Source organism: Pollicipes pollicipes, unplaced genomic scaffold (assembly GCF_011947565.3).
Source record: "Pollicipes pollicipes isolate AB1234 unplaced genomic scaffold, Ppol_2.1 Scaffold_5724;HRSCAF=6776_pilon_pilon_pilon, whole genome shotgun sequence".
NCBI classification, from domain to species: domain Eukaryota; kingdom Metazoa; phylum Arthropoda; class Thecostraca; order Pollicipedomorpha; family Pollicipedidae; genus Pollicipes; species Pollicipes pollicipes.
The window spans coordinates 11,416,591-11,428,966 of NW_023596746.1; the positions used below are offsets into that span (position 1 = coordinate 11,416,591).

Here is a 12,376-nt window from a genome sequence, read left to right on the forward strand (position 1 = left end):
TTGAACGCCCTTTCTGGAGAATATTGTGCATTTAAACCGGCTCTAGGTGTAACAGTGGGATCAATGCGCTGAGGTGCAGCAGTGCGATGGTGCAACTCTCCAGCAATTTTATGGGCCCAGCAGCTTACAAAAAGGTCATTATTACAATCAGCGATGTTAATTTTCAATAACAGCTAAGCCGTAAAACTTCGTCGGCGTCTGCCACTGAGTTCAGTACCACTTAGACGCCATAAACATTCACTCAGCCCGTATGTTTATGACGTCCAATCAGGTTTAAGACTCAAAACACGAGTATGTAAGCTTCTTATGGATATTGCTGCGGACACCTGTGCATCCAGCTGCGTGCATGCCCAACTACACGTAAAATTACAGTCAAGCTCAGGGCCTCGGCTCGTCACTGGCTCAGTCAGCTGCGTGCATGCCCAACTACATGTAAAACTACAGTCAAGCTCAAGGCCTCGGCTCGTCACTGGTTCGTCCAGCTGCGTGCATGCCCAACTACATGTAAAACTACAGTCAAGCCCAATACCTCGGCTCGTCACTGGCTCGTCCAGCTGCGTGCATGCCCAACTACATGTAAAACTACAGTCAAGCTCAGGGCCTCGGCTCGTCACTGGCTCGTTCAGCTGCGTGCATGCCCAACTACATGTAAAACTACAGTCAAGCTCAGGGCCTCGGCTCGTCACTGGCTCGTTCAGCTGCGTGCATGCCCAACTACATGTAAAACTACAGTCAAACTCAGGGCTTCGGCTCGTCACTGGCTCGTTCAGCTGAACGAAATATTTTCGAACGACAGAGACGCTACAAATCTGCTGCCTCAAGTTCAATGGAGTTGTGAACTTCAGGTTACAGACTGGGGCAACCCACACGCCATTGAGGAAGATGCCTCTCTAATCACGTGCTGGGCTGGTGCAAACACGCAGGACCGGTCCTTCATATGCATATGTATGGCAGGCGTGGTGGGGTCTGCGGCTCCGCGCCAGGTGTGCCGCCATGATACAGTTGGGCGGCGCGGCTTCGAAGCACGCATGCCCCGGCACCCCGGCGCCTCCGGTTCAGCTATTCACAAAACCGGTCGGGGCCGACTAGCCCCGGGCGGTGTAGTGCATCCGGTATCTCAGCGGTGCATCTGATTGTTTGATTACTGCCAGCCGGCCGTATAAGAAAGGGAGCGCCGCCAAGTGTCGTACCGCATCATACAATGCGGGCAATCGTGTAGCTAAGGAGAGAAGGTGAAGATTAGTGCTTTGCATGCAAGCCGGCTTTACCGTGTCATTCTCATACCACTGCGCTCATTTGAGCTCATCGATCACTCTCGGTCATTGCACAAAGGGCCAAACCTCAGAGGGAAGGGGGGGGGGGGGGGGGGGGGGCAGCCGCGAACCTGTCGCCGGGCGAGCAGGCATATTTGTGTTAATGTAGGTCTGTCACATCTACAAATCTGTCCACACGTATTTCCCTCAATAAGATGCTGCCTTCATGATCCGGGGGAAAGATGCTGAACCTCTTATCCAGTGATGAAGAATGCGAGTCCCAAAGCGGGCGCACTGTTTGGCCCGACTGCCTCAGAAGGGTCAGCTGGGAGCTTACGACCGCGGTCAACCAGAGGTCCGGGGCAGCCGTGCCGTAACAGTATACAGCACGAAGAGACCTCCGCAGTCCCATCCATCGAAAAGGCCAATGTAAAATTATCCGTTGAGCTGCACCGGGCTGCCTGGGTGTTGGGCTCAGGTGACATAGACAGCAGGACATTTTATCATCGCCCTGAAGCACTATCCACCGATGCAAACTATTCGGAATAAATTTAGTAAAAGAATAAGTGCTTGGATCCGCCTGTCGTTGCTGGCTTCAGTTTCTCCCCAAGAGTGCAGGGTTTAGTGGTCACGTCCCAGCTAACTCGCAGGCCACAGGCATTGCTCTAGGCGAGGTCAACGGGAGGGTACAATGTCGTCAGCATGGCACTGCTGCGGATGCCCAACGAGTGCCTTACCGAAGCCAACGCCGCTGAGGAACGAAACCGGGACGCGTACCTCAACTGGGGTGGTCCGAAGGAGCCAGGACATGGAGGAGACGTGACTGCTTCAACAGCACGGTGCGTTTATTTGGGTGCACCACGTAAGAGAACTTTACAGACTGGGTAAGCCCAAGGCTAGCCGCTTGGAGTGGATAGGGCACAGGTTTGGGTGAAAAATCTGGTATGAGTAAGGGTATAAGTAAGACCTATAGATAGGACAAAGAATACTCCATTAAGCTCAATGCGCTCACACATAGCCTTAAAGCTAATGTGGGTCTTTTCTGAACCGGAGATGCCTGCTTTCGCAACGCGAAACAGATTTGTCCCTGAATCAAAAAGACCTTTCTGAGTCTATTATGGGGTGTTTCGAACTCATATAACTTTTATAGGTGCTTCCTGATCTTACAGTGCGCCTTTTCCAGACCTGAAACAGACCCCCTCCGAGTTTACGATCAGCCGTTCATGATTAATGATTGACCGTTTTCACGCTTAAAACTTACATGGCCGTTTCCTGCAATGGGACTTTCTAGACCTATGACGGGCCCTTTTCGCGTCTAAGAATGGCGTTATCAAACCTGAGATAGGCTCTACCCGGGCCTGAGGCGTGAGATGCCCCTTTCTGGAACGGAGACGCACTGTTTTCCAGTCCTAATACGTCCTTCGACGATCTGAGAGGGGACAATGGTCCCTTTCCGAGAAGGAACCATTGAGAAGGGACAAAGGTCCCTTCCCGGATCAGATGATGCTATGTCTACCGTGGATTTTTTCCACACCTAAGCGGGACTTTTCTGAGGTATTATTGTCCTTTTCCAGGCGTGAACCGGACCCTCTCTGACGTTACGATGTGGCCTTCCTGATGACGTTTGCTAGGCCATGGCATAGGCCATCTGCCACGGCCATCTCCTAGGTGGCGTCAATGGGGACGCGTCGTGGTCAAAGGGTGCAAGAGACGATCTTCCTAGAAAAGCAGCGGATCAGGACAACTAGGGTTAGGTTGCGCATTTGCCAGGTGCTGTAAAATTGGTTCAGTGTGGTACACGTGATGCTCACCACGGAGCAATGTCCGGCCATGGTGATCGGGTCCGTTATCTGCTATTTGAACAAAAGGGGACGGGCATTATTTGTGCTCCAAATTACAAACTTATCGCGATAACGCAAAGCATATTCAGTATTGCGACAGTGTCGCCTCACTACCGGACAGAACCAACCACGCAAAGTTGAGCCATACCTGAAACGGTGGTGTTCACTCCATTTTTGGTCAGGCATTTTTTAGATGAGTATTGTGAAATATGTTTGCAAGGTGCGCAATCAATATGTGACGCCGTGTGGGAAAGCTTGGAATATGTATCGCAGGAATGACACTGGTCAAGGCATGGCAACTTCACCTAAATTTAAGCATATTTGATCACTTTTGTGACACATGTTTAACATCACTTATATAACGTGTCACATGGTACCAAGTTTGCGTTCATATCCCTCTGAAGCTGCACGCATTGAAACCCAGTATTAGGTTAAATTGGAAAGCTGGCACCTTCCATGCATTGAAACGCATCCCGTGCATTCCAAAAGTATGATCCAGTTGGCTGTAGAGAGCGCACTTACTGAAAAAGACTCACCACTGATGGTTCCTTGTCCTACGTATCTTTCCTGGTTTCCAATACAGCGCGCCCAGCGGAGTGCCAAGGATTTAATGACTTTACCGAGACTGCGAATGGGAACATGCTTGTGATACTGGAATAAGGCCGATCCTATTGCGGACTACGCTGTAAGGCGACGCCGAAAGGATCGCGAGAGCGCTCCTTCAATTGAGGGAACAACCAGAAATCACTTGGGGCTGAATCGGTTTGTACGCAGCAGGTGCAGGTGCTTCAGCAGCTCGATGTTGTTGTCAGCCGGAGTTTCAGTAGCATCAGCGGCGCAATGAGGAGTGAGGGGGCGTTGCGGTGGCGTGAAATAAACTCATCACGTTTCTTCCCCGGATGGTACTTCACGATAACCAGCAGGAGATATTTGCCCAGGCTGGTTTCGTGCAAACTGCCTCTTGGTGTCTGCCTTAGACAGCGGAAACCGGTTGCCATCTGCGGTGACAATGCACTCCATAAATCGACATCCTTCTTCTTGGTAGCTTTGCGCACCCTCCTGCACTTACACAGCTCTTCCATCCGCTCACGCGACAGCTATTTTGGCACCCACCTTGGGGCAACTTTGGACATCTTGAATGGCATAAATAGTGGTGGCGGTCGTGAGTGAAATGGATGGCAGTTTTGGTGGTCATGCCGAGATTCTGCGCTATCTGGCCGATCATCGCACGACGATCCTTCATTATCATAGCCTCCAAATGGCTGGGAAATTCCGCGCTACTGGTCTCGCGGCCTCCTTCTACCCTCCTCGAGCCCCTGCACCCACCTCTGCACCTTTAGCTCAGAAAAAGCGTTGTCACAAAATTTAAAAAGCTCTTGCGAATACTACATGCCTTCTTATTCTGAAGTGTCATGCATCTAATGCCGACAGACTGCTGATGTCTGGTGACATTCGGCATTTGCAAACCAATGTCGAAACGAAAACCGCGTTCCGTGCATTATGCAAAATAGAGTTCCGAAGTAGCGTAGCAAAATAGCGGCGTATCCCTGAAGTTAGGCAACATTCAACGCTGAACTTGTCTATGTGTGAAGAAAATAGGCCGAACTTCAGCGTAGCGGTCAGAAGCACGCGCTAAGCCGCGCGGTTCATCTACCTTGCTGTTAAAGCCGCTGGTAGTAATCGGCCATTCACTGTTATAACGTGCCATGAGATCTCAGTTTTTCGCAAGTAGCGACGATTTGAGATATCAGGGCATGCGGTGTAAAATAAGCTGCCGGCACCTCAGGTTCTCTTCTAGCTTAGGCACTACGAGAAGGAACGGGAATAGTTCGAAGTTTCTTAACATGTCCAAATCTAAAAGTCAGTCTCACAAGTGATATCACCACCTCCAACGCAGTGTCCCAGAGGCAAAATTGCGGTTGATTACGTGCAGTTGATGCGCTGACATCGGATACACTGTGGTTAACACGCTGGCGTTAGAGCTAGTAGGCAGACAGATCTACAGACAGTAGGTAGGACGATAGGTAGGCAGACAAACAGTGGGTAGGCAGACAGAAGGCAGCATCCCAGAGGCAAAATTGCGGTTGATAACGTGCAGTCGATGCGCTGGCATCGGATACGCTGTGGTTAACACGCCGGCGTTAGAGCTGGTGGGCAGACGTTAACGATGTGGGGCGTCATGAAACCGCGACCGCAAGCGCCGCTGGTCTTCATCGACCCACAGCGGATTCTAATTCATGCTCTTTGACAGGCAAAGCGACCCGCGCGTACTCATCTCACGGTAGCTTCGTGTACCCGACGAAGTCGCTGCTAGTACGTTGTCGGAGGTCTTCCTCTCGATGACAGTGAAGGATTTGTTCGCCTGACTTACCAGCGTACCTGGAAGCATTGTTGACTACGTCCTCCTGCCACCGACGATGGAGCAGATAAAGCAGCTTGTGCTTCCCGGCCTCGTCGTCTCAATGCATCATTGAGTATTTCCACAGTATTTACATTGGTTAACTGCACGCAGCTAAGAGCAGCGTCGAACACGGGGATGGCGGTCGCGTTGTGAATCTGGACTGACTGCTATGGTGTCAAGCAGCGGCTTCACGCTCGCATCCCACTGTCATTGTGACCGTGGCCATATTCTGCAGCAGTATGTCAGTGTCACCATGATGATGATGAAGACGGCGACCAGATGATGAGGGCTCCTGGGCCGCTCATATGCATGCGACTGGGATCAGTAACGCGGGCGGGTTGAGCGGTTGTGTGGAACTTTATGGGCCCTGACAGCATGCTGAAATTGCGGGATCTGGCATGGCATTCTTGGTGATATCCTTACAACTATTCCCCAAAGAAAGAACAACACATTGCAAAGCCACATTCTAAAAAAAAACCTTCAGGGAGTCGAGCCCATGTTTCACCGTCAGAGAAAAAAATGACTTCAAAAGTCCCAGTTGCACTGGCTTTGCCGCCTTCAGCTAGTTAAATTGTCAAAATGTGAAAATTGCGGGCAACATCGCAAAGTTCGTGTCATGTCATGTCACTTTTTCACAGATCTAATCCCATTTTTTGGAATGTTTGGATTTCCAGGATTTGAGCTCACGCTAAGCATTGCTCATTGTAAGAGTGCTGGGCGCCCATTATCCGAGCGCGCAGTGATAGTTCAGCACGCATAACTTAGTGGCAAAAGTTTTACGTGTCGCGATGGTCGGCACGGTCCATCCTGCCCTATGACATCTCCTGGCTTGGAGCGCAGCCGCCGGCACCGCCCGCATGCCATGCCTGTCAAGGGCAACTGGCGGGTCGCAGAGAGTCTCGAATCAAGCCTGTCACGCGTGAGTGGACCGGAAAGCAGGCGCTCTAACCAACTGAGCCATTGGCATGAACAATGTCGAGAAGTTGCTGTTCAGAATTGCTGCAAAGTTTACTGCTTTTGGTTTGAGCCATGCGCTGCACAATCCGCAACCTACGAATTTCTTTTTGCAGTGGCTTTTCAAACTTGTAGACGGGGAGGGGGAGGGGGAGGGGGAGGAGGGGGGGGGGGGGGGCTGCTGACTAGTAGATTGCCCAGTATTGACTGTGGAGAGCTCACTCTGGCCTAAAGACGGCCCATTCGGACCTGTCGAGAGCCCCTTATGGCCTATAAGGTCCTCACGCTGGCCTGTAGGGTCCATTCTGGTCTGTAAAGAGTCCATTCTGGCCTAACGAGTGCCAACTTTGACCCGCACAGCCTGCAGGTCCCATTCTAGCGTTTAGTGCCTAGTGGCAGCTACAGGAATTTTCCAGGAAAACCGTCCTTAATGAGCGATAATCCATAAAGATGTTAAGACTCTGATCACAATCGTTGACGTTTCAAGAAGCCAAACATAGTCCCTAGGTAAAAGGATAAAAAGACGCAAGAAACCAAGCTCGTAGGTCCCGTAGGTCGCAGCACACTCGGCACAGGACTTATAACGGTATGATATAGGACATTGTTCTACTCGGGTATCAGTGCAAAGTATTAGCTCATAACGACAGCAATACCTGATAGAAAATACGTCGGTTTATGCATACAACGTGTAGAAAACATAATTTGACTGTGAAACACAAAAGTTTTCTCTTTTATTTCGGCCTTTTGACGAATGTATCCGCGAAAGTGCTGTTTGTTTGGTATTATGGCCCTCTAGTCACAAGCTTGACGCATGTCGTTTCGTTGTCAGATGAACAGATGATTTAGACGAAGTCGACAGTGTCCACCTTATAGAATACAAACAAGCTATAGCAAAGGCCAGGCAGGTTATTCGTAACGCCGAAAAGAGCTCGTGGGAAAACGTTTGCATGTATTCAACGAATGTATGCAGCTGTACAGCAGCTGCGGAGTATTATACGCAGATTTACGAAAAAGAGAGGTCACAAAGGCCGCTACCTGTTTTGAACATTGATGGCGATGTTATTGATGACCCTAAGGAGGTAGCAATTGTTTTAGGAAGACATTACTCCAATGCTTGTGCTTCCCAGAACTACCGACTGATGATTAGGAATCGTTTAAATGAACTGATACAAGAAGTGCCAAACTTTTCTTCTGACAACAATGAGGTATATAACGCTGTTTTCGCCATGGATGAGCACCAACAGTTCATTACCCTGTGTGGAAACACCTCGATAGGCCCAGATAAAATCCATTATGCTTTCTTCAAGCATATGAGTGACAATCAGTTAGAGGAAGTTTTGAAAATGTTTAATTTTATATGGTGTTGGAAAAGCTTTCCGGTCCAGTGGAAACACTCCATTATTATTCCAATTATGAAACCTGGCAAATCGGGCGACAAACCCGAATCATATAGACCGATTCATCTGACGTTGTGTTTCAGCAAATTAATGGAAAGGACGGCGGCCAAAAGGCTTTCATGGTACGTCAAAGATAACAATATGAAATCAGAGTATCAATGTGCTTTTAGGACGGGAAGATGAACCTCTGATCACCTAATTCGACTGGAGTCTGAGGTCAGAAGAGTTTTTTTCCATCATAAATACACATTAGCGGTCTCCCTTGATTTAAAGGACGCATAGAACCTGACATCAAAGGTGGCACTCCTGACGAAAATGTACCAACTTGGTTTCCGAGGACACGTAATGCATTACCTAAGGTCTTATCTAGATGGGAGAACCTTTCAGGGGAAATGCGGTGTACTGTCCAACATATGTGAACAAGAAAATGGACTTGTGCAGGGTGGGGTGATATCCCCTATTCTGTTCAACATCATGATAAACGACATTTTCAATGATACCCCCAGAAATATCTCCAACGCGCTGTATGCTGACGAGTGTACAATGTGGGTGCAAGGAAGAAGGATTATGCCATTAATCGAGGGAGTGCAGACAGCGCCGAATCGTGTTTGTGCCTGGGCGGGCAAATCGGCTTTATTTTTTCGTCTGCAGCGCCATTGTTTTTAGATGGTTTGTGAAGGAGCGAGAATTAAGGAATATACCGGAACTCAAGACTTATGATCAGCCTGTGACTTACTCTGAACAAGTAAAATTTATCGGGGTCATGTTGGACTCCAGACTTAACTTGAACAAACATATTGAGTACACCAAGGCAAGGGCTTCAAAACGAATATCAATTCTAAAATGTCTGGCAGGCCGAGGATGCGGCGCTGATAGAATCACCCTCCTAAGCATCTACAAAGCAATGATCAGGTCCATTTTAGAGTACGCATGCCCTATCCTAGATGGGCCAAATAACACAGCGATCGAGTCATTAGCATGTGTTCAAAATGTGTGCTTACGTATAGCAACGGGGGCGTTGAGGACTTCGCCTATCCTTCCATTACAGGTCGAAACAGATATTCTTCCCCCTCGATTGCGACAATATGAATTGACAATAAGATACTGCATGAAGACACGAGGCGAGGACAATCATCCGTGTCAGAGGCTTACCACTGGAACGGCTTCCTTACACCCAGTGGAAAAATAATATATGAAAAGAATCTCTCTTTTCCACTGTACGAAAGGATGGCAAGCCTGCGTAACGAGATAGAATTCGACTTCCCTCATAACTTAGAAACAAAGGAAGGTTCCATACCACCTTGGAAGCTACGCAAATGTGAAACCAAAAAACACACCAATGAAAATAAGAGTTCTCTGAATGTACGTCAAAATACAAAATAACTTGTGAACTAGGGATGGATACCCCAGATTTTATTTATATTTTTACGGACGGTTCAAAAACTACTGAGGGAGTGGGGCGGTGCTTACGTCCGCGAAGAAAGCTATGTTCGATTTAAACTGTCAGGAAAGTGTTCAGTGTTTGTTGCTGTAGCCGTGGCTATATCTCAGGAAATGAAATATGTGGAAAGCAAAGGTATCCCGAAATGTGTAATATGCACTGTTTCTTTGTCGATGGTCACTGCACTGAAAAATTATACTTCTTATCATCCGGTGATGATAAATATTTTTGAAACCTCACACCGTTTACTATAAAAAGGGGTCGAAATTAAAATCATGTGGATTCCACGTCGCTGTGGTGTAGTAGGAAATAAAATAGCAGATGCGCGGGCAAAGGCAGCAGTGCTGTTAAACGAAATACTTGAAACCAAAATAGGCTACAGAGAGTACTTACCGACTTTGCATTCCACTTCAACAAATTATTTCAACAAAACCTGGCATAGGCACGGACCTCGTACAACGCTGAAAACGGTAAAGAAGAATATAGGACAATGGGACCTCCCAACGAGGATCAACCGGCGCGAATAAATCATCCTATGCCGACCACGACTAGGCCATACAAGATAAACCCATTCGTTCCTTATGGATCGAGAACCAAGACCTACCTGTGAGAACTGCTTATGCCCTCGAACGGTGCAACATATGTTGGTGGAGTGCCCATTGTTGCGCATGCGCGTCAGCGACGACGTATTGTGGAAATCTGTCACAAATATGGAACGCCACTTTGTATGAAATCGCTATTTGGCAATGATTAACCAGTTCTTATTGACGAAGTGTTTAAATTCTTACCCATTTACAAGCTTTTGAAAGAACTAAATTGCCAGTGCATGCTTCTGCGTGAGCATGTATGACAAACCCGAAGCTTGTAAAAGTGTGGCCTATCACGTGTAGGCATGCGTTTTTCTTTTTGTTTTCCTTTTGATCCACCAAACAATATGGTTACTTTGTGTGCCGTTGATCAATGATCTTAAGTTCAAAGCGATGTCACAAATGTGATCAAGTCTTGTGAGGCATCGTAATTGGTCATATATGGTGGACGGCGGTATGAAAGCAGTGATTAATCCATCTCTCTCTCTCTCTCTCTCTCTCTCTCTCTCTCTCTCTCTCTCTCTCTCTCTCTCTCTCTCTCTCTCTCTCTCTCTCTCTCTCTCTCTCTCTCTCTCTCTCTCTCTCTCTCTCTCTCTCTTTCTCTCTCTGTGATCATGTGCGTGTGTGAGCTTGCTTCTATCTTTATTATTTTGCTATAACTTTATATTGCTTTGTAGTTTAGCATGAACAGGAAAGACCCCGTGGCGAAGCGAAAAACGATGAAGGATCTGCGACCAACTTGTCGGACTGAGCGAACCGTAAGCATAGACACGAACTGATTGATAAGGTAGCAGTATATAGATATTTAAATGCGACGCTTCGAGAGCAGATTTTGTGCTAGAGTGCTGACAAACAAACGGATGTGCCACTGCGATTCATGTCGTGCCGTGTGTCGCTGAAGTTGTGAGATCTTGTGTTATTGTTTGAGCGTGGAAAGAACAAGGGGATCGAGGGGACCAGGCCTGCTGGTATACATGAGTAATTTACTTGCATGTAGATACAGGGACTCCTAATTCTGTAGCTCGATATATCATTAACTACTGAGTATTAATGCACCCTTTGCACCATTATCCATCCCGTGGCTAAATCTTCCCTTTTCCTTTACCATGCTTAGTCTCCGTGGTATACCAAAGAAAGCCGCAATGAAAATCTGAATACAAAAGGGACGCAATGAAGACAACTGAAACAGACGCTTGATCAGGATGCCCTTGCTGTTTTGACCGGCTCAAAGCGCGGTGCACCGGGTTTTGCATGGTATGGCATGCAGTGTGAGACTCCATGGCTGTTTTTGCGACTGTCCGCAAAATCGACTGAAATAGAGCAATTCGACTGCAGTGAACAACAGTCAAGAGCAAGAGCCAAAAAGTATCTGATCCACAATCAACAAGCAGTGACTGGAAAGGCAAGTTTATATCTTACATCAAATAGTCTTACCAAAGGCGTCTGTTTTTCCTGTTTAACAAGAAGCAAATATGCTCAAGGAAGCATTGTCGCCCACAGAAAATGGAAAATCTTTGAGATTTTATGAGATCCACAGGAAGAAATATTAGCCACTGAAATCATGGTGTCCTCAATTCCCAGCTGTAACTGAAGAAACAGATTAACTTGGCCTAACTTCATGAAGCTGAGAGCCTCCTAGTGTATAGTACCACCATGTGTGAATAGCTTTTGGTTCATGTGAAGTATATACTTTCACATCACTGTCATTGCATGAAAAGCAAATTTGTAGTGAAAACAATGGTTCCAAATTCCATTGGCTTGCTAATGACATTATGTTTTACATCTTTAGCTCCATTTTGTCTTCATTTAGCAGACCCTACTCCATGTTGGTTAAGCTTGCATGAAGTTGGGTTTAGGTCCCATTCAAATTTTCTGTCTAGACCTTGGTGGAGCCTGGGATTCCACATCACGTTTTCAAAATGCAGGAATGAATGTTGAGACATTTGCTACCACATGATATAAAAATGAGGTCATGGAAATGTGATTGGTTGCCTGGGAGTTGTGGAGATCTAGGGAGACAGACAGGCTAGTCTCCCAATGTTCCAGGATGGTGTTAATAAGGCATGAGAAGCATTTGTTGGTTCACCTGATGAATGCCGCAGTAGTAACCACTTTTTAGAGAACACTTCTAAAATCGTAATCTGAAATGGCCAGAGTTCAACAAGAACTTGGATTTAGGATGTCAGTTAAGATGTTGACTGAGCATGGCCCTAGCCCTGGTATGCTAACTAAACAAATGGATACACATACAAGTATAAGGCTAGCAGGGGCCTAAGGCTAGTAAGCACGGTCTACAAAACAGAGTGGGAAAAATGAAAAAATATGGCTGCATGCTGACACTCATAAATGCAAGCATATCTTAAAATTGTGTTTTATTCATGTGCATTGTGTTTTTGCCTGTAACATCGTGAATGGATTCATATCACTATCACAAATTGCTTGAAAATGAAGAATACAAAGATGAAACACCAGCATACCACCCTCGCAGGGCAGATACCACAC

General features: G+C 47.2%; 1 protein-coding gene across 1 annotated transcript in view; it reads left to right on the top strand.

The window, feature by feature from the left end:
- The first annotated feature begins 11,106 nt into the window (after positions 1-11,106).
- LOC119102663 (protein RRNAD1) overlaps positions 11,107-12,376 on the top strand; it is a 29,153-nt gene continuing 27,883 nt past the window's right edge. Inside the window, exon 1 of the mRNA XM_037226123.1 lies at positions 11,107-11,276. Within this exon, the coding sequence (XP_037082018.1) occupies positions 11,136-11,276 (141 nt within the window). The 5' untranslated portion in view covers positions 11,107-11,135. The remainder of the gene's footprint in view (positions 11,277-12,376) is intronic.